The sequence below is a fragment of the Globicephala melas genome, chromosome 15, assembly GCF_963455315.2.
Source record: "Globicephala melas chromosome 15, mGloMel1.2, whole genome shotgun sequence".
NCBI classification, from domain to species: domain Eukaryota; kingdom Metazoa; phylum Chordata; class Mammalia; order Artiodactyla; family Delphinidae; genus Globicephala; species Globicephala melas.
In genome coordinates, this window is record NC_083328.1 from 62,508,023 (window position 1) to 62,533,392 (window position 25,370).

General features: G+C 47.6%; 1 protein-coding gene across 5 annotated transcripts in view; it reads right to left on the minus strand.

The window, feature by feature from the left end:
* Positions 1-3,443: 3,443 nt before the first annotated feature.
* Positions 3,444-25,370, minus strand: part of GSS (glutathione synthetase) — a 106,969-nt gene continuing 85,042 nt past the window's right edge. For 2 of the 5 annotated variants that reach the window (XM_030830807.2, XM_060284370.1), the window contains 14 exons: positions 19,567-19,802; positions 19,038-19,189; positions 17,670-17,787; positions 16,601-16,765; positions 16,312-16,441; positions 15,778-15,974; positions 13,767-13,854; positions 11,702-11,829; positions 11,444-11,532; positions 9,649-9,798; positions 9,414-9,531; positions 8,504-8,641; positions 7,243-7,342; positions 3,444-4,113 (listed from right to left, as the gene is read on the minus strand). In XM_030830807.2, coding sequence (XP_030686667.2) covers positions 3,950-4,113; positions 7,243-7,342; positions 8,504-8,641; positions 9,414-9,531; positions 9,649-9,798; positions 11,444-11,532; positions 11,702-11,829; positions 13,767-13,854; positions 15,778-15,974; positions 16,312-16,441; positions 16,601-16,765; positions 17,670-17,787; positions 19,038-19,189; positions 19,567-19,802 — 1,973 coding nt within the window. In that variant the 3' untranslated portion in view covers positions 3,444-3,949. Of the gene's footprint in view, positions 4,114-7,242; positions 7,343-8,503; positions 8,642-9,413; positions 9,532-9,648; positions 9,799-11,443; positions 11,533-11,701; positions 12,257-13,766; positions 13,855-15,777; positions 15,975-16,311; positions 16,442-16,600; positions 16,766-17,657; positions 17,788-19,037; positions 19,190-19,566; positions 19,803-25,370 lie in introns of those variants that run through there. The other 3 variants (XM_030830810.2, XM_030830809.2, XR_009558945.1) reach the window with 3 other exon arrangements.

Here is a 25,370-nt window from a genome sequence, read left to right on the forward strand (position 1 = left end):
CTTGCTGTTACAAAATCAGCTCAACAATTTTCAGACAATAGGAAAAAGATTGCTCTTAGGAAGAAAAGATGGAAAAATAGAAATAGAGTGGTAACTACACAATTGAAAAAAATGGAATAGTATCAAGAAATGACCACAAAAAAAGGAGAAGTATTCTTAGGACTTAAAAACCTGATCTCAGGGCTTCCCTGGTGGTGCAGTGGTTAAGAATCCACCTGCCAATTCAGGGGACATGGGTTCAAGCCCTGGCCCAGGAAGATCCCTCATGCTGCGGAGCAACTAAGCCCGTGCACCACAACTACTGAGCCTGTGCTCTAGAGCCCGCGTGCCACAACTACTGAAGCCCACGTGCCTAGAGCCCATTCTCCGCAATAAGAGAAGCCACTGCAATGAGAAGCCCGCACAATGCAACGAAGAGTAGCCCCCGTTCGCCGCAACCAGAGAAAGCCCGTGCACAGCAACGAAGACCCAACGCAGCCAAAAATAAAAAACAAACAAACAAAAAAACCTGATTTCAAAAATATTCTGAAATTTTAAAACTTTTTATTAGAGTATAACATAACGACATGAAAATACACAATTCATAAGTGTAAATCCTGAAGAATTTTCACAAAATGAACACACATGTCCAAACATCCAAATCAAGAAATAGAACATTACCAGCCCCACAAAACCCCTTTGTTCTCCCTTTCCAGTTATTACCCACACCCCTGAAAGTAAATAATATTCTGACGTCTAACTTCATAGATTAGGCTCATTGGGTGTTAAACTTTATATAAACGGAAGCATACAAAATGTGCTCTTTTGAGTCTGGCTTCTTTTGCTCAATTTTGTGTTTTTGAGATTCATCTATATTGTTGCATGTAGTTGTAGTTTGTTCCTTTTCATTGCTTCATATGGTTCATTATCTGAATTTGTCACAATTTATCCATTCTACTGATGATGAGCATTTCAGTTTCCACTTTAGGTCTTTTTTAAAAATTTTGGCTGTGCTGGGTCTTCATTGCCTGGGCTCTTTGTTTCAGGTTTCTCTCTAGTTGTGGCACGTGGGCTTCTCCAGTTGTGGTGCACAGGAACCAGAGCACATGGAGTTCAGTAGTTGCAGTGCACGGGCTTCTCTCTAGTTGCCGCGTGTGGGTTTAGTTGCCCTATGGCACGCGGGATCTTAGTTCCCTGACCAGGGATTGAACCCACGTCCCCTGCATTGGAAGGTGGATTCTTAACAATTGGACCACCAGGGAAGTCCCTAGTTCTTTTTTTTTTTTTTTTTTTTTTGTGGTACACGGGCCTCTCACTGTTGTGGCCTCTCCCGTTGCGGAGCACAGGCTCCGGATGCGCAGGCCCAGTGGCCATGGCTCACGGGCCTAGCCGCTCCGCGGCATGTGGGATCTTCCCGGACTGGGGCACGAACCCGTGTCCCCTGCATCGGCAGGCGGACTCTCAACCACTGCGCCACCAGGGAAGCCCTATTTATATATTTAAGAAGTAAAATGACCCCCAAGATACCCATGTAACCCCCAAAAGCCTGCTGCGTGGAAGGTCCTATAACATCACTTGAAAGACAGCATAGGAGAGTTGGTATGACCACAGGTGTTACTCAAGCACCTAAAGATATCAGGCAAGGATATTCAAAGTTACATTGGAAACCACCCAAATATCCATCAATAGGAAACTGGTTAAACTGTTTAATGACCTATGGATGCATTGTTATAAATAATTAGGTAAATCCATGTATCTTGATATTGACATGGAAAAATGTCCATGTTATACTGGTAAGTAAAAAAAAAAAAAGGATGTTGTAGACACTGTGACCAATATAATCCCATTTTTACTTTTAAATAGAATGATAATATATATCTACAGAAAAAAGTAGTTGGAGGAATACATACTAAATTATTGTCCATGAGATTTTTTGAAAAGTTGAGATTTTGAAGGCATGGATCATCTCTATTATATACTTATGAAATGTCTGATATTTGAATGATGGTTACATCTGTAATCAGGTAAAGTAATAGTTTTTTTTTCAAAGAAGAAAGGGACATGATCTTTGGAGTCAAACAGAGTGCTTTTATATCATGGATCTACCAACTATCAGCTGGGTGACCTTGGACAAGTTACTTCATGTCTCTGAACCACAATTTCCACATCCATAAAATGGAGAAATTAATATCAGCCTCATAAGAATGTTGTACCTACCTCATCAGTTTCATCACATACCATCATTCTCTTAGTATGCTCTAGAATAGGGGTTGGCAAACTAGTGCCCTTAAGCCAAATTGGACCCTGTTTTTGTAAAATAAAGTTTTATGGGAATACAGCCACAGCCATCTGGTTACATGTCTATGCCTGCTTTTGCACTACAACAGCAAAGTTGAGTAGTTACTACAAGGACCATATGGCTTGAAAGACTGAAATATTCGTATCTGGCCCTTTGCAGAAAAAGTCTGTTGACTGACCCCTGCTCTAGGAAGAATACACTGGCATTCTTTCTCCTCTTCACCATGGGACCTTTACACACACTGTTCCCTTTGCCTAAAATGACACTCCCACACCCCACATCTAATCCTTTTCTGTCAGTATTACTCATCTCTTCATTACCTTGGGGAAACCTTTGCTGATCCCACCCCACAACTGAACTAGATTACCTTTCCTGTTATACATTCTCATAGCATTCCTCATAGAGTTTATCATGATGGCAATTACCCTAATTATCTGTGCCCTTATTTATTTAATGTTTGACTCCCTATAGACTGCAAATCCATAAAAAAAACTGTCTGTCTTTTTCAATCCTGAATCTCCAGTGCCTAACAAAGTACCTGTAATATAATGGATAGGTACATTCATGCATGAACAATATAATTTGTAAAAGGTAGTTATTGTCTGATATATACTGTATAAAGTATACTTTATAACAAATATTTTACCTAGTAGATGTGCAAATGGTTAAGAGCATAGATTAGGGGTTCAACATCCTGAGATTGAATCCCAATTCTTCCACTTAATACATGAGGAACATTAGACAAGCTCCTTAATCTTTTTTGCCAGTGTCCCATCTGTAAAATGGGAATAATATTAGTACCAACCTCATAAAGTGTGTAATGAAGATTTATAATGTAATTAATATTATCTACATAAAGCATTTAGCATAGAGCCTGGTACACATTAAGTGTTCAATAGATTCTATCTATAATTATAATTATTTTTATTAGTGCAAGTCTTTGATGGATAGCAGATATTGTTACAACCCCCACAAAGTTGACTCCAGCTTGCCCTGGAGTCAGGGCTACTGTGACAAGGTGAGCCAAGGTCTCCTCTCTCACTCCCACTCCCAACACAGCCAAACATAAATCAGGTCAGAGCCATGGTTAAGCAATATTCTTTCTTTAATTCCCCTTTGCAAATGGAAGCCCCTGAGCTGGTCCCCACCCCCACCCCTACCCCACACCTTGGGCCCACCCCAGATGAAAGGCCCCCAAATCAACCTGATGGGAGGAGGAGAGGAGCGCCCCCTCCGTAGGATGGTCCATTAAAAAAAATCCTAGTCATTTAAGAAATGAGACTGGGGACAGGAGAAGGGAGCTGGAAAACAAGCCCAGGTCAGGCCCAACTGAAGATGCTGGGGTGGCGAGGACCCTTGAGAAGGGTTTGCAAGCACAGCCCTAAGCTCAGAGCCTGCATGGCTAAGGGAAAGGAGACAGACAGACAGATAGTCTGACTCCTCAAGGTCCTGCCTGCCTGGTCGTGGACACTGACTCACCACCACTGCCACCACCACAGGCCTCCAGATGGAGAATTTTCCAGTTACTCTGAGATAGGGTTTGCTAAGCATCCCCTCTGGCCCCTGATCTGGGGCATCCCTGGGGTCCCTCTGAGACCAAACCTGGGAGAAGGAGGGACTCTAGGAACATGCAAAGGCGGGGAGAAGAGACCCCCGCCCCACCCTGCTGCTCTACAGGATGGTAGCTCCGGCTGCATCTGGGCTCCGAGGGTCCTTCACACCGATGATGAAGTTATTGGTTCTCCGGCTGCCATGGACCCAGGACAAGACATCTACCTTCTCCACGTGGTGACCCCTGGCTTCCAGGAACTCAATCTCTTCCTCTGTGAACTCACCTGAAAACCATTCCCCAACATATACACATTCAGAGAGTTTAGAACACTGGCTCAGGAGTCTGACGGTCAGACCTGAGTCCTGGTCCTGGATGCCCTCCTAAGGAGCTGTATGACCTTGGGCAAATTGCTTTACTACTCTGAGCCTCAGTCTCATCATGTATAATAAAATGGGTATTATCTGAGAACCTACCACATAAAGTTGTTGCAGGGATTAAAGAAGACAAGGCACACAATGCACAAAGCTCAGAGCCTTGTATATAGTAAGTGATTGATAAGGTATAGTCATTCTTAATATTGGAAAAAGGGCTTGGCTTTGGGGGTCTTCATTCCACCTGCCTAGGCCAAGCTGCCATCATTACTTGCCAGGATTATCACATAGCCCACTAACGGGTCTTTCTGCTTCCAGTCCTGCTTCCTTACAGCCTATTCACACAGCAGCCATTAGTCAGCCCATGTCACTTGCCCTGCTCAAAACCTTCCAACAACTTTGATAACTCTTAGAATAAAATCCAAAGTCCTTACCAAGGCCTCTAATGCCCAAAATCATCTGGAAACTTGTAACTCTCTAAACTCCTCTCCTCATTTCCTTCTACTCTCTCCCTTGCTTAACTCTGCTTTAGCCTCCTTGCTGTCCCTCAAATAGGCCAAACATGCTCCTACCTCAGGGCCTTTGCACTTGCTGTTCTCTCTGCCTAGAATGCTCTCCTACTAGATAATCACAAAACTGGCTCCCTTACTTCATTCCAGTCTTCAAGAACTTCCTTGGCCACTATCTAAAATAGCAGCCCCTGTCATCTTTACCTTGCTTTATTTTCTTTCAAAGTACTTACTGCTACCTGCATCTTGTTTATTTATTTACTGTGTCTTTCTCCACTAGAATGTAAGTTTTTTGAAGGCAAAAATGCTGTCTTGTTCACTATTGAGTCCCAGTGCCTAGAACAGGGTGAGGACACAGTAAATGTTAAACAAGTATTTTCTAGATAAATGAACAAATCCCCACTCTCTCGCATAAGTTCAGGTCTTCATCATCTCTTGCCTGGACCATTATCCCAGTTTCTTCTTGTGTTTCTCTGACTTAAGTTCTCCTCCCTTCAATCCACCTCCCCTACATAAAACAAATCATGTCATATCCCTCCCATGCTCAACTAGATGAAGTCCATACTTCTTAACATGAACCTCCATGGTAAGCCCTGTAACCTCACCTCCCAATGCTCCTCAGCAAAAATCTGATCTTCTTACTTCCCCAAATGAGATGATTTGGGGTAGTTCTTGAGATAAAGACACACATTAAATAGCATTACATCACCAAGTTGGAAATATATTCCCTTTGTGGTTCACTTTCAATCCTTTTGATAATAGAAAGGACTACGTTCCAGTCTGGTCTCCAACATTTCTAATCTCCTTTAAAAGAGAGAGCAGACCTCAGAACATTCTATGGGCAAAAATGTCTAACTAAAACCTAGAAACATTTGGTTTTTTTGTAGCTGTTTATCATCTATTTGAGGCAAATGATGCCATTTTTCCATTTGTGATTATGATATAAGGTTTAGTTTTAAAATACATTCAGGTTAAAAAGGAAATCCACTTGTAGACACACATTATGTAAATAATGCTTCAGATGGTGTGCAAATCTGTCAAAAGTCATGAAGGTACTGGATAAATTCTGAAGTTTGGGAAACAATGTCTCTAGTCCAGCTGGCCCCCTGGCTGTTCTCTGAGACATTTTTTCTGGCTTTGCCCAAGCTGTTCCCCACAACAACCCGACCCCGTCCAGAGTGTTCTTTACCTCCACATGCCAAATTCCTGCTCATACATCAAGGTCCAGCCAGTTGTCACCTCTTCCATTAAGCCTCCCGGAGCCCTCAGGTGGGTGAACTTTCCCTTCACCAAGCCTCCGCTCGTCATAGCCTGTCTTAGACTGTGTGCCCTTCAAGGGAGGGCTGGGATGAGCACCCTCACCCCCACGGTAACTGAGCACAGAGCCTTACATTCTACAGAGACCTGAAGATGTTAGTTGAGCAATATTCATTTTCAGGGACTTGGCCTCATCACCCATCAGCCGGGATCCAAGCGTCACTAAGCAACCACAGGGTATGACTACTGAGGAATTAGGTCTGTGGCTTCTACCATGCTTCAGTCCAGGAGGTATCAAGAGTCATGCGGGAAAGAACTGAGTCTTTGGTATCAACCAGGTATGTATCTGATATCAATTCTGCCATTTATTGGTTTGTCTTTGACTAGTTTATAACCTCTGTGAACATCAGTTTCTTTATCTGTAAAATGGGGAGACTGAATAAGCAAGGACCACGTCTCATGAAATTTTGTATCCCCTTTGGACTAGCATAATACATTGTTCTAATAAAAACTCCTCAAAGGTGCACATACTTTCCCAGTTATGAAATTAAGCTGTGTCCAAAATTAAGCACCCGTCCTTTTTAGAAGAAAGTCTATCTCCTCACCATAATCTGTAAGGTCTATGACCTGACCCCTGCCTGCTTTCTGATCTGATCTTACCCTCACTCACCCTGGTTTCCTTTCTACTCCTAAACCACCAAGCCCATTCCTGCAGTGAGTTCTTTGCATTTGTTCCCTTGGCCTACAAAGCCTGCCACAGTTCTCTGCTTGGTGGGCTCTTTCTCACTCTCCAGATCTCAGCTTAAATGTCACTAAAGTGAACGCTTCCCCAGTCATCGAGTTAGTCATATACATCATCCTGCTTTAATGCTCTGCAGAGCATTTGTTTTGCTTTTTTATATTTCTTTATTTCTTTTCCTGTCTGCCTGTAAATGCAGTATCCCTAGCACCTAGGATAATGCCTGGCACACGGTAGGTATTCAATACACACTGTTGAATGAATGGTTTGCAAAATGAACAACTATACCTTATTTTACAAGTGAGAAAACCGAGGCTCAGAGTGGAGACATGAATTTCCCAAGGCCACAGCCAGGAAATGGCAGGACAGGTTCCAATCTGCAGATCTTCCACTGTTCCAGTAGGAGTTGGTTAAAAGAAACCAAACTTTCACTGGCACAGAGTTGGTGCTGGGAGAGGCAGGGGCACCCTTGGGAGGAGCCCCTTTCTCCACCCTGCCCTGTGCCCACCCCATGGGGACCTTTGCTCTTCACTCACTGTCCACCTGCAGGAGGTTGGTCTGCAGGTCGGGGTGCAGGCGGCCACGGGCCAGGCTGTCACTCAGGTTCCGGTTCAAAGTCAGGACATTCAGCAGGACCTGTAGGCAGCCAAGGGGCAGAAGTCAGGGCTGTCCCAGAGGTGTGGGTTCAGGAATCCACAGCCTTCGTCCCTGGTCCAGACTCCTTAGTCTTTTGAACACTTACACCAGGGATGTCATCTGAGTTTCTCAACAGCCCCAGAAAACAGGCAGGCCTGTGATGACTGTCTCCATTTTACAGAGGGGAAACCACTGGCCAGAGAAGAAAAGCCATTCATTCCAGAGTTTGGAGAGAGCTAGGGAAGAGGCATCACTAGCACCCAGTCTCCTTTAATACAACCCAAGGCTCTCCTTCCTTCTTCTTGGCCAGGAGAGGGCTAATAGCTGGGGCTGGTCTAGGGCACAATGTGGGTACTTTCAGCTTAGTGGCTGGAAGTATGGGTAGGCTCTGTAACCAAACTGTCTGCTCATTCTTACTAAACTGAACCTAACTTCTTAACTTCTCTGGGTCTCAGTTTCCTCATCTATGAAATAGAAGTAAGGATTCCTCCCAAAGTTGGGAAGCTTAAAAGGGTTACCACATGTAACACTGTGCCTGGCACTTAGTAAAATCTCCATAAATGTTAGCTATTTGTTATTATCTTCATTTTACAGATGAGGAGACTGAGGTTCAGAGAGGTTAAGTGAATTCCCCAACACCACACAGCTGGAAATTGGCAGCACTTAGGCTGGGACCCAGAGGTGTCTGATTCCAAAGCTCAGGTTTGTTAACTCACCACCTGCCAAAGTACGGGCCTGACACATATATCAGATGCTCAAGACATTCGTGGAACTGTTGTGAGGTGTTTTAGAAGGTAGCAGGCCCTTCCTTTCAAAAGCAGACCCTAAAGAAGGCCGCTTGTTATTCAGATGTTGACTAGAGGCATGATGGGACTAGAGATTGACAGAACCCAGGCCAGATGTCCTATCACCTCTCAATTCTACTGGTCCTGCAATTTCCCTGCAACCTGAGAAGACATGGCGATTCAGGGCTCCATTTTTGCTAAGAACAATGTAGTTCATGTCCCCAGTGCTCAGGATGGGCCTGGCACAAAGCAGCCTCAGCCCACGTTTGCTGCGTGAGTAGGAGATGAGGACAAGTCAGAGACATGAGGGGCATCTGCAGCCCAGGTCACAGCTTGCCTCCTGGCCACAAAAGGCCCATCACAGGGGAAAACTCACCTGGGTCAGGCCGCTGAGGCCCCGGGCAGCTCCATTGGCCCCCAGAGCAAGGTAGGTCCCACAGAGTCCTTCTGCTGGCCGGACCACAGTGGGCAGCAGGAAAGACAGTGGCCGCTTCCCTGGCTGCACCGAGTTCTCCTGTTGTCAGAGGACCAAGACCACAGGGGAATAAGAGGCGGGACAAGACAGGAAAGGGCTACTCCACCACTCTTCCAACATCTCTCTCTCCTGAATCTTCCACAGGCGCAGTCTTCATGGGGACTGGCCCATCCCCAGGCCACAGTCTGCTGTTTGTGAAATGGGCAGGGTCCCTGGATAACTGAGGTAGATAATGGGCCCACTGAGCTAAGGGGCTGCTATGGGGCTACCATGGGTGGCAGGAGAGGGATCAAGCCAAGAAAGATGACTATGGGAAAGAACAGAATAATCCCCACCTTGGTCATCTCTATCTGTCTTTGTCTTGCTGGGGTCCCAGCCTGCAGGGAGTTAAGAATGCTGCTCTCACAATAGACAATAATTCACATCTCCTTTCTTTTTGGGTCCCTCTTCAGTGCCCCTATAGTGCTCAGCATCACACAGTCATAAACTACTAATGCTGAAAAGTACCCAAAGCATCAAAAGGGGGCCAATATCCTCACTGTAAAGTAGATGAAGAAACTGAGGACCAGAGAGGGGGGAAGACTTTCCCTGTGTCACACAGTGAGACGGTAGCAGAATGGGACGAGGTTTCTTTGCACCCAACAGGCTCCAAGCCCTGGACTTGGGCTGGGGATGAAGTGGACACCTTGTTTAGGCTGTTTTTCTTTATAATATAATTTCCTAGAAGAAGTGGGGAGGGAGGAGCAGTTATACTACTGCATCTTCTACCTAGCCTCAGGGTCCCCAGGGGAGGAGGAAAGCAAGGCCCTACCAGGCTGGGCGCAGGGTGGTTAGCAGTCCTGTTAGGCCAAGAGAAGTCCAGCATCTGGCTGTTGAGCAGGATCCCCGAGGGGGTGATGAGGCCGCTGCCAAAGGGCCGGTTCAGGGAGCTGGGGGCCGAGGTTAGGGCCAGGTGAGCCCTGCGCCCGCCCTCACTCACCCCCCGCACACCTCCTTCCTGGTCCAGATGATCTCTTGTGCCAGGTTCTGAGTCTGAGCTGGCATACCTGACCATGGCTACAATGAAGTCGTCAGGGCCCATGATCAGCACCTGGGCAGCCGTGGGAGCCCCATTTAGCTCATAGATGGGCAGGAGCGGGACAGGGGCTGTCTGGGAGTCATTGATCTGGCCCCGGAAGTAGGCAGCCTCCACTTTGCTGAAAAGACAAGAGGTAGGAGATGAACACACAATAGGCTCTCATTACACCCCACCTACCACACTTTGTGCTGTCTGTTTGTGCAATTATTTGATTAATATCTGCCTCCCCGCACTGAACTGTTAGGTCTATGAGAGCAGAGGCTCATTTATTCCTAGCATATAGGGAATAAACAGGAAATAGTTGTTGAACTGAATGAATTTACTTAGGTGTTTTTCAGGTTTTCTTCTAGAGGCAATGTAGAATTTATTTCATGTTTAAATCAAGTCTTTTAGTTACTTGACTATATTTATTTAATCCTTTCTATGAAAGTACCTGGAACACAGGGGATGCTCAGAAAATATTTGTTTTGAATGAACAAACTGAATTCATTTAACCTAGCATTTGTAGTCCAGAACTAAAGTTTTATTAAGAGTTTAGCTAGAGGAGGGTTTTGTATACAGGGACCTTTACTTGCTATTAGAAGTTTTTCTTCAAGGCACAGGAGGACTTGGCACAGCAATAACTATTTATTGGATAAATTAGTTAAATGAATTTAACATAAGTGTTCATGTTTTAGAGCTAAATATGCATTGATCTTGAAAACATGAAATTTTCTATTTTTAAAGTTCAACTGAGGGTTTCTTACCTGATAATGGTTAGTTAGTTATTCTAACTGACTAGAGAATGACAAGTCACCAAGGATTACTGAGGACGTCCATTCAGTTTTCAACCACGAGGGCTAGTGGCCACACAGAGAGGGCACAGAGGGTCTTGTTTCAAGTGGTTTGGGGGCAGGCAGCGGGGAGGCTTGGTTTTTAGGCTTTATCCTTGTGGCCTTGAGCTGGTTTTCGTTTTTGGTTGCTGCTGTTTCCGCTTTTTAATTATTAGCTGTTCATTTAGTCTCATCATTTGCAACTTAATTCATAGAGGGTTGTTTGAGTATCAGTATAAATTTATATGAACTATATTTTTGGCTTCTGAGTTTTCCTTTAGCTAGCCTTATAAGTCAGTTATAGTAGCAGCTACATAGTAATCAATCTTACCTCTATTGCCAATTGAGAATAACAATGATATTGTTGAATATTTATTATGTGCCAGACAACTTGCTAAGTGCTTTGCATGTATGATCTTGTTTAGTCCGCACCACAACCTCATGAGGCTGGCACTGTTAATGGCAGGCCCTTGTAGAAACTGAGACTTAGAGAGTTTAAATGACTTGCCCAAGGCTGCACAGCTAGTGGATGGTGAGGCTGGGATTTGAACTGAGACAGTCCAACTAGAGCCCACAATCTTACTATGTTATGCTGCTGATGTAAGTACATTTGAATCAAAATCCCCACCACCTCTAGTATTTGCTTGGGGGCTCTTTTCATTGTTATTAGGCTTTCTTTTTCTACTCAAAAGGGGGGACAGATGGGTCCATATAGGTGCCTGCTAGGGTCAAAAAAATTTGAGAGCTATATAAAGTAGACCACCTTGTTGTACAGATGCAGAAACTAAGGCGCAAGGTGAGGCAACTAGTGTCACACTGTGACTTGGGGTTGAGCTGAAATTGACTTGGGCCTTCAGGCCTTATTGCTCCACCAGCTGCTTTTCACCTGATTCTTTCCCCACACCTGCCACCGCCTCTACAGTACCCAGGGTCCTGCCCCTCGGGACCCACCTGAGCATGTCATCCATGCTCTCAGTGATGGTAGAATCGTAGACGGGATCTCCCAGTCTGCTGGCCAGAGCTAATGCGATCTTCAGGGTCTGAAAACAGAGCAGGAGTGTGGAAGAGGTTGCCAAGCCCTCCCAGCACTCATACCAGGTGCTGTGTGAGAAAACTTGGAGGTGATTTAGTCAGGCCTTCTGGCACTACCCCATCCCCCCACTCTTAGTGTCCCCAGGCCCAGGATGGAGTGGAGGGGGTCAGCCTTACCTCTGCCACCCAGTGAAGAGCCTGTTCCCGGGATACCAGGCTGGTGAGGTTGAAGCCCTCGAGGATGTTGAGAGCACTGATGAGGGCAGGGCCTGTGTGTGGGGGTCGGGGACTGAGAACCAGGTGGCCTGAAAGGACAGGAAATTACCGACGGCAGGGGAGAGGTCAAGGCATCTCCACATCCCTCCATCACACAGACTGAAACCACTGCACTGAACCCCCTCATCAGGTAGGAAAACTACACTGGGAGGCAAAGGGACCCACCCAAGTTCACACGGCAAGTCAAGGGCAGGGCCAGGACTCCAACCCAGAACACTTGTCTTTAGTTTCCTCGTCCATATGAGGAAACTAAGGCTCAAGAAAACTGTGATTTGCCCAGAGTCACACTGCAGTCCATTGGCAGAGCAGGGACAGGTGTCCAGATGTCCAGTGTCCTGGTCCACCATGTGTCTCCTTTCAGCTCCTCCCTTAGGCCAGGATATTATTCAGGGCTCCTGCTGGTCCCACCCCTGAAACTTCCTGGAAACAGCAAACTTCTCTTTCTACTTGAGGCCCCTGTTATTGGATGTTTGGACATCAAAGGAACAATAATAATACTTGACACATGACAGTTACGTTAACTAATTAACTCATTTAATCCTCATAACGGGTACTGTTATCATTCCCATTTTATAGGTAAGGAAACTGAGGTACAAAGAGGTAAGCTGGTCCAAAGTTACAAGAGGTAAGGGGAGCCCAGAGTACTCAAGGTACTGACATTGCCAAGAGAACCCAGGCTGCGGAGGGCAAATGGAAATCAAATACTACACATTCAGTACCCATTCTGATCAGGATAACTTCCAACATCATCTCATCACCTCCTCATGGGCACCCTGAGCAGTAGGCACTATTATTATCTCCATTTTAAGGAGGGAAACAAGGCTCTGAGTGGGAAGTGGCTTGTTCAAGGTGAATGGCACAGCTGGTACTCAAACCCAGGTCTTCCTGGCTCCAAAGCTATGCTCTTCCTCTGCTCAGTATAACACCACTTCTGGTAGAAGAATCAGGCTTAAGAGATTGAGGCCTGGAAACCTGAATGCAGAGGCAGCCTCTCCTGGAGCTTGAGGTTATCTGGGCCTCCTCGATGGGAGAAAGCCTGAGAACCTTCTGAGGGACTCAGGAACCTACCACTTTGGGTTTGCAAACATGGAGTTTACCCATGTCATAATGCTTGGCTTTCTGGGTTCTTCACTGGTTTTGAGTTTGGCAGGTTAAGTTCCATTCCTCCCCTGGGCCTCAGTTTCCTTTTGGCACAATGAGGGGGCAGGTATCTGACTGTCCTGAAGGGTTTGTTCTAACCTGAAGCTAAGATGGATTTTGGTCTTATGGACTCTTCTTAGGAAGCATAGGGCAGTGAGTGTGGGGCTGGGGAGCGGGCTGAGGCAACACAGACCCTGAATCAAGAACACCTATGGGGCTTCCCTGGTGGTACAGTGGTTGCGAGTCCGCCTGCCAATGCAGGGGACATGGGTTCGAGCCCTGGCCCGGGAGGATCCCACATGCCGCGGAGCAACTAGGCCCGTGCGCCACAGCTACTAAGCCTGCGCTCTGGAGCCCGCGAGCCACAACTGCTGAAGCCTGCACGCCTGGAGCCTGTGCTCCGCAACAAGAGAAGCCACCACAATGAGAGGCCCTTGCACCGCAACGAAGAGTAGCCTCTGCTCGCTGCAACTAGAGAAAGCCTGCGCGCACAGCAATGGAAGACCGAATGTAGCCAATAAATAAATACATAAATAAATCTATTAAAAAAAAAAAAAAGAAAACCTATGGCCAGAACCCCAAATTCCAGGTCTTAGCCTTTGACCAGACCTCCCTCCCCATATCCTAAATATTTGGGGTAACTGACTCCACAACTACTTTAGAAGTAGGCTGACTCTGGCTTGCTTCAACGGTTGGCTGTTTAGGCAGCTCATTGCTTCGGTTTCTCTCTTGTGAAATGGGGAGGAGCCACTAGGCCAAGAGGATGTGGCCCTGGACTGGGAGGCCTCTCCTGAGTGGGGACCCTGGGAGCTGGGGGAGAGGTCACCTCTGTACACGCCACACACAGGCTTCTCCAAGAGGGCACTGTAGTTGCTGAAGTCCTCCTCAGTTATGACACCCCCTGCATGCTGAGCCTGGAGGGGAGAGAATGACCCCCACCACTGTGAGTCACACACCACACTGTGAGCATGCGGTTTAGCCTAAGGTATATGTTTGGATCATACACAGATCAAATGGTTACAAATATTGTGCCTTCTGCAGTTCCCATCATGGCCTTTAGGGACCCCATCAGCTGTGGGTACCCCAGGAAAAAGGAAGGGGAAAAGCACTAACAATAAGCACCCACTATGTGCCAGACATTGTACTGGATACAATCTATGAATGACCTCCTTAGCTTGGCATTCAAGGCCCTTTGTGATCTGGCCCCTGCCTACCTCTCCCACTTCATGTCCTGCTATTCCCCAATGAGCTCTGTACAGCGACCCAGAGTGACCTGCAGGTCCTGAACTCATGACTACATGTCTTTGCACATACTGCCCTCTGCCTATGTAGAAGGAAGATTTTCCACTTACAGCAGCACTTGCCTAGGAGATATCAAAACTGAATTCTGCATTTCACTATAACCAACTAAAATCACTCCAAAACCACGAACTCTGGTTGACCCTCGTAGGACAACCCTTACGGGACATAACTGAGCACTTTACTGACCAATGATCTAATCTTGTACAAACTGATGGGCTCATTCTATCCAGCATGCTAATTTTTAATTCTAAATTAGCATAACCACTAGGAATCCTCTCCTTTTTTTAGTACTTTTAAGTACCTGAAGCCTGTGATGTCTAATCTACCCTCAGTGACCTACACATTGAATTTCTTGGCTTTGTCTGGTAAGTTAATAAACTCAGCTTTGGGTTTTTCTCTCTTAAAGCTCTGATGGTCTTTGTTAGAGTTTCCTTCATCCCCTTCTCCACCACCAGGAGAGGATATGCAACCCAGGTCTGGCTAATCAGATCATTCCTTTTCTGTGCTACCATGACTGGTTTGGGAATAGTCATGAGACCTATGATGGGCTGATGAGACATAACCTTGAGGCTTTGCTGGAACTATTTGAATGAGAAAGGCTCTTTCTCTGGGATGGCTTGCTGGAAGGATGGCTGCTGGAGAGCAGGTGTGGAAAGGATCTGACAGAGTGATTTCAAACAGAGGAAAGTAGAGTTGTGAGACCGAAAGAAAGAGATACAGAACAAGTCCTTACAATGTGGAAGGAGTCCCTGGACCCAGTAGATCTAAAACCAGTACGCTGCTGTACTTTCCAGGGATGTCTGTTTGAGACAGGCATCTATCACCACATCCATAACTCCAATGCCCAGCACAGAAGCTGGCTCAGAGCAGGTTCTCCATGAAAGCAGAATGAATGATGGACCTGTTTAATTCCCATAACTGTATGGCAGAGATAGACATAACCACCCGCATTGTACAGATGAGACAATCACTGAGTTGGTCTGTGTATCTTTATCTTGAACATAATTTTCCGTTAGTGGTTTCGAACTATCAACAATAGTTCTCAGAACCCATTACTGCCTCAGACTGAGACTCTTTGGGGTTGGGTGGTAAAGCCCTTGTGTCGATCCTCCCCAGTCCTGAGTCACCAGTGAAGATGGTGTCTCCCTCGGTCCCTAGAAAATCCAGGGAGCAGGGTGGGATTGTGGGCTCAGGGAAGCTGAGGCTGATCCTGGGTCTCCACCAGGCCTGGGAGGGCCAGGACAGGCCACTATACAGGTTGGTACCAGCCCTGGGGAGCTCAAAGGTACCTCTCACAATCAAGACAAAATATTCTCATCACCCTAGGAGGTTCTTTGTGCCTCATCCCAGTCAACCCCTCCAATTCCCCAAACTACTGATCTGATTCTGAGGTTAGTTTTGTCTATTCTAGAATTTCAAGTAAATGGAATCCGCAGTAAATATATGCAGAAAGAAAGACAGGGAAGTGAGGGGGAAGAGGACTTCTCTGCAGTAGGGTCCTCCGCCGCAGGGCCGGGGGTGCCCCACACGCTCACCTCTGCCACCATCTCCAGTGTGAGGTTGCCACCGGCATAGAAGGCAGCGGGGCCATAGGTGCCAAGCACATCCAGCACCGCCGCCAGGTCAGGCCGTCGCAGCAGTGAGCCAGGTAGTGGCGGGTGACCCGAGGGCAGGAACGTCTCACGGAAGCGCTCAGACGCATTGGGTGGCGGCTGTTCAGCCAGGGCTTGGGCTGCGGGCAGGGACACGAGGCTGGGATGGGGGTGTCGGGACTGTACACGCAACAGGTGGGGTGGATGAGGGCTGAGAGGCCGGCCCTAAGTCCTCCGGCCCCCCAGGAGCCTGTTACAGAGGTGTGGGGGGGGTAGTGGTGGTGTATATGGGCCAATCCCAGATCCCCACCCCCCATTGGAGGATCCCTCCCAGTGAAGGTAGGGTGGTGTGGGGAGGGGGTCTGAGGAGCAAACTGGAAGAGAGGCACTTCCTGGCTTAGGACCTAAATTGCAGAGGTTCCCTCTCCCCTCTCCATCAAACTCATGCCTTTCCCTCCACCCCCAGGCCCCACTGACCTAGATCATGGGTCATGTTGAAGCCATCTTGGGCCACAGCTGCTGCGAAGGCGAGGACTTGGGACCATGGCAGCCTGGGGGAGCCGGAGAGCAGGGGGTGGAGGAGGTCCTGGGGGGAGGAAGAAGGGTCCTGGGGGGGGAGGGGGGTTCCTGGGAAGGAGAGTCCTGGCAAGGGAAGGGGATATTAGGAGGGGGGAGTTGGGAAGGGAAGAATCCAGGAAGGTAGGAGAAGGCCACCCAAGGAGGAGTGCAGGCAGGGGCCCCTGGTCCCCAGGGGGAGAACCTTTACCTGCCATAGAGCTGGTGAGCTTCGTGTAGCCCCTTCACCATTCCGGGAACCCCCACCAAGAGCCCAGGCTGGGCAAGGCGGGCAGGTGAGGGAGAGAGGAGACCAGGTCACTGGAAGGGGGGGCGCTGGGCTGAATTCCTCAGAGCCCCAAGCCAGGGATGGGGGCTGGCACAGGGGAGAGACACAGGCCAAGTATCCCAGAGGAGGGACAAGCTGTCCCCAGCAGGCATCCCTCCCACCTCCCTGACTTCCTATCAGCAAATGCAGAAAGGCCTCCTTTATCTGTCATAGCTGAGGGATTTATAAATTAAGCAAACCCTTTTAAGAGCCAAGACATAACAATTTAGATGGAAACCTGTCTAGATTGGATTATACCTACTCTTGCCTTTTAAAACGGCGGACAAGTGACCTTCATTTAACCTTTTCATTAACACACCACCATTACTCTGAACTGTGATAATTCAGGGGTGTGTTTGGCTTTTGCCACTGCACTAAATATCTATTTTCCCAAGTAATTCTATTTCCTCCTTTGCTCTCAGTAGATAGTGGGTTTGCCTCCAGCAGTTCCTCTATAATCTTCCAATATGTCATGGGCTAGGAAAGTTACCAATAACAGCCTCAGAATGAGATGTGTGAGTGATAGTGCAGCTACTTTGTGACATCTCAGACTGCTCAGTGGCTCTTTTTCTTCCTTCTTATGTGCCAGATAGGCAAGGTCACCAGAGAAGTAATGTGGTGCTGCACTGCCTGTTATCAAACAATCAGATTTTCTGGTTCATTATTATTATTATTATTTTTGGCTGCACCTTGCAGCATGCGGGATCTTTCCCCTACCCGGGATCGAACCTGCATCCCCTGCAGTGGAAGCGTGGAGTCTTAACCACTGGACCGCCAGGGAAGTCCTGGTTCATTATTTTATTTTGGGGGCTGCCTATCTCCCTCAGAGCCTAAGAGCATCCTGCTTAACTCTTTCCCTCACCTCCATAGTAAATATTCAGCAAGGTAATGCTTGGGTTAGCAGAAGGGCAGTGAAGGGAGACACCCCCCACCTTCTCACCAGGGTCCCCACCTTGGTCTCCCAGGATCTCTGCAGGGCCTCTTCTCTGAGAGCCCCTGGGGCAGACTCTCGGAAATCAATTAGGTGGCTCTTATTCCGTCGGATGTCATGTACCAGCATCACACCCCCACTAGGAGAGACACGGAAGGGGGAGGGTGATGATAAGATGCCACTCCTCTGAACAATTAACCTGCTGTTCCTCAAGCCCCCCACGCTGATGGCTAAAGGCTCAGTCTGTCATCAGGAGTCAGGTGCCTGAGCTCCCTCTCCAGCAGAGATTCAGAGACTCAGCTACCCTATCAGGGTGGGGAGTGAAATCAAGGGGTTGGGGGACCCAGAGTCCATGGACCTCTTCCAGCCTGTTATTGGAGCCTTTAATCCCTGACAAGGGAAAACCCAGAGACTGGGAGAGCGGGATGTTCTGCTCCCCCTCCACCCCCACCTCCTACCACAGTTGGACCCCTGCCAGCTTCCTGCACCTGCCTCTGTGGTACGTCCCTCTCCCTCTCCCAGGACTGAATTATGTAAGGACAGACTGTACACAACCAAAAGTGGAATTTCTTTCATAGGGCCTGGAAGGCTGGTCTTTCAGGAGCCAAGATATGGACTTAGTCAGCTTGTCCCTTTTCTGTGGTTTGCTTCCATCTGAGATGGGGGTTACATCTGAGATAACTGGGCTGCCAGCTAACATAATAGGGAAAGCAGGACAGCTAAACAAAAGGGAGTGGTAGGAACTATGGCCAAGTGGACAGTACAAGCCCCATCATGGGAAACAGCTTCTATTCAGCTCCAGATAACTGCAGCCGGGTGAGAATGTAGGCCCAATGTTATTAGGTCTCCTGATTGTTCAAGAAATGTTAGAAATCTGGATTTTTATGAAAATTCTCAATTTTTTAACATCAGCAACCAAATTTTTAAAAATTTAAGTGTGCAAACTAAACCAGGCTGTGTGCCGGGTGTGGCCCGTGGGTGGCCGGTTTATAGTCTCTGTTTTAAGAGGTCTTACCCTGGGGTGTATTTTTTGAGGATAGAGGATCCATTGCTTTCATCAGACTCACAGGGATGTGTTTTAAGGATTTGTAAACGCTGAAAGTTGAAGTATCACAGCCTTAATTAATGACAGTATACCCCCAACTGTGTACCTCACTTTATAGAGTTTATGAAATCCTTTTCCCAGTTAAAGAAAAATCTTCTGAAAACACCTCCTTGGACTCCATGTAAACAGAAAGGGGTAAGATTGGGTGTAGAAAGAGAAAATGCAAGGAGATGGGGCCCAGTTGCCCCTCTGCTCAAACTTGGAGAAGCGCACATGAGGCCCACAGACCAAGAGAAAGAAGGAGGCCTGGGGCACCCCAACCTCCGCAGCTGGGAGCTTCTTACCCGCCCAGGCCAGAACTGTGAGGAGCCACGATCCCCAAACACAGGGCTGCTGCCACAGCTGCATCCACGGAAGATCCCTGTTTACTGAGCACCTCTATGCCCAGCGATGTGCAGTGGGCGGCATCAGTCACCACAGCGCCCTGGTGAAAGATCTGGAAGGGGGAGGGGACTAGGTGGGGGCAGAAGGGGCCCCCTGCCTCCCTAAGGCACCTCCACTAACCCCAGAACCTCCAACAGAGGGTGGGGATGGGAGCCCTGCCCTTTTATCCCCTTGACTGTCCCCTAAGAGTCTTCTTTCCTTACCTCAAGTGCCTCCTACCTGATCAGTTCCCTTCTTTGAGCTCTGTCCACCTCACGCCCAGGAGGCCCTCCCTTGAGACCTTCCTCTCCCATGTCACCGCCCTCTCCCCTTTCCATTTGTTGGCCCCCTTTCACCACTCAGCCAGTCCTCAGTTCCCAAGGTCTCGTTAAGCGCTTCTTCACCCCTCCTCCCCAGGTTCTCTCCTCTCCCCCTCCGCTTCCTCCTCACCTGGGGGTCCCCGAAGTAGATCTGCATGATGAGCGCCACAGTGACACCGGTGGCAAAGGTGAGGCAGGCTGTGACGATGACCGTGAGCCCGTCCTGGCGGCAGGAGCACTCGGACGCTGCCGCGGAGAACGGGTCTTTGCGCGTCTCCCGCAACGGCGACCCGTCCTGGCTGCCCATCTCCGACGACGACGACGGCAGCCGCTGCAGCCGCGCTGACTTCAGGAAGGAGTCCGGGTCTGCGGGCGGCGGGGGTCGGTCTGGGCGCCTCTTACTCGGCCCTACCCGCCCTCTAGGCGGGGCTATTCCGCGTACCCCGCTCTCTCGGCCCCCACCCCCCAAACTCCACTAGACAGCACTGCTCCCCTTTCAGCGTCTCCCCATGCACCCCAGGGAGGGCGGTGGGGGGTGGGGGGTGGTCCCCGCTTGGAAGAGACAGGGACCCCCAACTGGGCAGCAGGGCGGCTGGATTCCCATCCCTAGGCCACATGGCCCGGGACCCAGGACCCAGGGCTGAGAACACTTCCTGGAGAGGCAGGGGTTGGGTCCTCCCTGGAAACCAGATCTTGCCTCAGCTGGGGCCCAGCCTTCTGTGCAAGGAGGCAGCTCCATAAACTGAGCGGAGGGGCCCTGTCTTCCAACCTTGTTTTCGCGATCCATCCAACCATTCATTCATTCAACAAATATGGAGGGCCTGCTATTTGTCTGGTCCCATGCTAGATGCTAGGGGAAAGGAACAAACAGTTCCTGGCCTCATGGGTTTTGAAAACCAGTGGAGGAAGAAGATAATAAAGAAGTAAACAAAGGAGTATATCATTACAAGCTGTGGCAGGTGCTATGAAGAAAGAGAAGGATGACGAGGTCCTACTGTATAGCACAGGGAACTATATTCAATATCCTGTGATAAGCCATAATGGAGGGACTTCCCTGGTGGTGCTGTGGTTAAGAATCTGCCTGCCAATGCAGGGGACACGGGTTCGAGCCTCATCCGGGAAGATCCCGTGCCGGGATGCCACGGAGCAACTAAGCCCGTGCACCACAACTACTGAGCCTGCGCTCTAGAGCCCGTGAGCCACAACTACTGAGCCTGTGGGCCACAACTACTGAAGCCCACGTGCCTAGAGCCCATGCTCCGCAACAAGAGAAGCCACCGCAATGAGAAGCACGCGCACCACAACAAAGAGTAGCCCCCGCTCACTGCAACTAGAGAAAGCCGGCGTGCAGCAACGAAGACCCAACGCAGCCAAAAATAAATAAATAAATAAATAAATATTTTTAAAAAGCCATAATGGAAAAGAATGTGAAAAAGAATGTATATATGTATAACTGAGTCACTTTGCTGTACAGCAGTAATTAACACAACATTGTAAATCAACTATACTTCAATTAAAAAAAGAATAGAATTATAACAACAACAAAAAAGGATGAAATGATAGAGAATAATGGTACATGTTGGAGGCAATTAGCTGGGGAAGTCAGGCAAGGACTCTCGCAGAGGTGACTTTTAAGCTGAGAACTAAGGGATGAGGAGCCAGCCATATGTAGAGCAAGGAGTGAGTGTGTAGAGTGTTCCGCAAAGAAGGAAGAGCAGGTGCAAAGGCCTTAATGTAGGAATAAGTTTGGTGCATTAGAAAACAAATAACCAAGGTTGGGGTGGCTCTGGTGTGGTGAGCAAGGGGAAAGGAAAGAGTAGTAGGTGGAGGCTAGGGCAGATGCGCTGGGCCTTGAGGGCTTAGCGAGACGGTTGGATTTTACCCTGAGAGCCACAGGAGGCCACTGGAGAGTTTTAAGCAAGAATGTGAAGCCTTCTGTTTTGTGTTTTAAAAAGATCCCTCTGGCTGCTATCTGGAGAATGGATCTAAGGATAATAAAAGTAGAGGCAGGGGACATTTGAAAGCTACTTACTTGCTGGGTGACTATGGACAAGTCATTTCAAGTCATGAGCCTCACTTTCCTCATCCTAATAATGGAGCTGATCCCTAACTGGCTGGATGGGTACAAGGATTCAAAAAGGTGATGTATACCAGGCACTCTGTAGGTGCTCACTAAAAGTTATTTCCATTTCTTTTCCACCCTGGCCAGGGCTGAGACCCTCTTCCATCCCATAGTCTCCCTCCTCTGGGATATATTAGCCTTGAACCCAGGTCTCTAAATGGTCTAAAGGTCCTGGGTGTTTGTGAATAGTAAAGAAATAGCCTGATACCTTGACCTTAATATGTGACTGTACTCACAATGTGTTTTTAAAAGTTCATTCATTCAAAATATTTTTGAACACTTGCTACTATGGCCTAGGAGTATAAGCCCTTTAAAAGTCTGTGGGATAATATTAAGAATTGACTGTTATATTTTCCTGTTTAAAATACTATCATGGTTCATCAATGCCAAAATGATAAAAATCCAAGCTCCTTAACCTGGTGTTCAAGGACCTCCATAATCCATACTCCCCTCTTTTGTATAAATAAGAAACCACATACATATATAGATAATTTTTAGAAATTCTTCATGGTGGTTACTTTTGGGGGAAGATACTGAAGATGGGAATGAGATGGAGTGGGAGAATTTTTTGTTTGAAATTTTTACCACTTACATATATTTCTTTTGTTTTTGAAAATCAATACATATATTTTTAAATAAATAGGAAAAACTGCAGTAGATAAGAATGGAGAAGAGGACTTTTACATTTTCTCACTGTTCTTTTTTTTCACCATGAACATATAATTTTTTAAAAAATTTCTATTTAAAAAAAGAGACTTGTCTTCTGGAAGCCTCCCTCAGTTGATCATGCTTGCTTCCAACCCTCAGCACCAGCACCAGAGTCTGTAAATAAAACTGATTTACAGTTGATAAACTAATTCAAGTTGATATTTCCAGGCACTTGTCCTTAAATCTGTTTTCTCCAATCAGATATGAGGAGCCAGGAGGTGAAGATGCTATGGCTCCATCAGAGTTAGATATATTCAAGACTTCTTATTCTACCAATAATTTATTATGAATATATAATATAAATATAAATGAATATTGTTTTCCATTTATTCAATAAAAATATTTACTGAGTATCAACTGTGTAAGTGGTGGGGAAGCAATACCATTGATTTTGCTGATGTGTAAGGACAACAGCAGGACATTGGGAAAAGGCTAGTTTGGGACCAGAAGAAACAAGTCATTTGGGAGAAAAAGGATGAGTTTAATTTTGGCTGTTCTGAATTTGTGGGACAACAGCAGGAGTTGTCTGAAGGCAGTTGGCTTAGTAGGCATCTAATTTTTATCTGCTTAGTCACCATTCCCCACTCAATTTTCTTTTAGAGAACACCAGATCCCCTCTCTCCTTCCTCATTCCCTCATTCCTGGTCAGAGTGAGTATATGACCTAGGCCTAGCCAATCAGAACAGGCACCTCTGTACAGTGATTGGTTCACGTTCACGTGACCAGCACCAGCACCAATGATTTTCAAACTCTGTTTTGTTTTGTTTTTTGCTAAAATATTGGGAAAGAGAAAGACTTTCTTGTCTAGGTTGCTAAGGTGGTAAGATGTAAGCCTGTTGCTACTGGGGACATCTTGCTCCCACAAGATGGGAGGTTTTCTGAAGATGAAGCCCATAAAAATGAAGGCAAAGCAAAAGATGGAGAAAATCCAAATCTTTTTCAGGTACCTCAATGCAGCTATGCCTGAAGCCCTATATCCTGAACTTTTCAGTTATGCTACCCAATAAAATTCTCTTTTTAGATGTAGCTCAGTTTTAGTTGGGTTTATGACAAATGAACCCTGCACAGAGTTGACTTGGTCCCTGGCTTGCTTACTCCTCTGAGGGGAGAATCACTAAAGATTTTTGAAACAGGGAGTGACATGATCAGAAATGCAGGGTGCTGGATGGATTGGGTTGGGAGGGGGTGAGGGAGAGTCAGGAAGCAGGAAGAATAGCTAGAAGCCTATGGGTAATAGAGATAAGAGAGGATGGTGGCTTAGTCTACAGTGGTGATGACAGGGATGGTGAGATGGAATTTGGAAGATACTTAAGAGGAAGACAGAGAGCATCTGACCACTATTTAGAAGTGAGCAGAAGGGAGAGAATCATGGGTGGCTCCTAGGCTTCTACCTTGGGGACTGGATGGATGGCAGTGTCATTAATTGAGAATGACATTGGGGGAAGAACAGCTGTCTGGGGAAGAGAGGATGAGTACAGCATGCAACATGTTGAAGGTGAGGGACTTTCAGGACATCTAGAGGTGGATGTCTGGGAGAGAGAAGGACACATGGGCTTGGAGCTCAGAAAAGAGCAAAGAAAGTTTTCGCCAGTCTTGGAGTGGTCACCATCTAGCTCTGTTTTCCACAAGGCCTGCTGTGGGGTGCCTGGCACTTGGTTCTGTGGAATGGCAGGCTAGAGGCCAGCTGGGCACAACCAAAGTCCTGCATAAGAGGATGGGGCAGTGCCATCAGGTGGCACCAGCAGGTTGAGAACACAGGGGGTCATGTTAGCCAGCAGGCTGGTCCAGCTGGGCCAGAGGAGCCTTGGGGCTTGGAAGTAGTGCTGGGAGACATGGTATTGAAATGACCACACAGGTAGGATGGCAAGGTCCTTGGAACCTTAGTGCACAACTTGGCATAAGGTGCAGCTTCCTAGAAACTCAGGTGACCAGGGTCCCTCCTGGATTTTTATACAGCTGAGGGCAGAGCCTGTATTAACTCCTCAAGGAACTCCCTGAGGTTTGAGAACCCTTCCCTTGCCATTCTTTCATCCTGAGATCTTCTCTTTCATTCATTTATTTCTTCAACAGTTTTTATTGAAAGCTTAGCACTGTGCTCGATGGTGCAGAAAGGATGGTGAACAAGACAGTCATGATCCCACCCTCACAGGGCTTATAGACATGGAATAATCAAAGGTTGCACAAATAAATAATCACAGGTTTTGATAAATGCTAAGACATTCATAGGAAAGGAGGATAAAACATATCAGGGGTTTCCAATCTCTAGACTGGGAGAGATAGGCATTCCCAGTTGAGCTGGAAGAGGAAACTAAGACCTAGGTCAGGGTAGGTGTGCCCATGGTCACACAGTGAGTCAGGGCAGTGCTGGGACCATAAGTGGTATTCTTGGCTCCTGAACAAAGGACCTGGTTTCAGGCTGGTATCCACCAGGACACATCCTCCCACTTCTCTCCCGGCTACCTCCTGATTCCAGGGCTACTCCCTTCAGAAAAGAAGTTTTAATCTGCGGCTTTGACGTGTGATGACCATAAGCCTCCCCACCCTCCCCTCAAACCCCCTCCAGGAAGGGTACAAGATAGCCAGGTTGGCGGGGGCTGCTGGTCAGGGCCAGGTGACCGGAGAATTGTGGAGGGGGAAAGAATTTGGGGCTGTCAGGCTAGGAGTAGCCACAGAAGGGCCAGGCCAGAGAGGGCTGGGCAAGAGAAGCAGGATCTGCCAGGCTGGTGAGGGATAGGGCTCAAGTGCAGGCACTGAGAGGAAGAGAGAGTGAAGTAGAAGGAGGCTCTAATGCCAGGAAGTGACGTTGAGGGAATGGGGGATGGAGGATGGAGGATGAAGAATGGAGGGGAGGACAGAGAGCTGAGCCACATGGACAGGAGAAAGAGCATTAGGGAAGAAACGCTCAGAGAGCTCTCAGCCCCAGGTGTCCCCCAAGCCCCGTCTCCTCCCTCCCTACTCCCACCCTTGCAGTTCCTGCAGAGGGCTGAAGAGAATACAGTAAAATTCTGGAGCCTGCTTCCTAGGGGGCAGGGTACCTTACTAACATCCTGGCCTGGTCCACTGCTCTGGGAGGGGTGAGGTATCCACAGGGCAGTGAAGGTGCT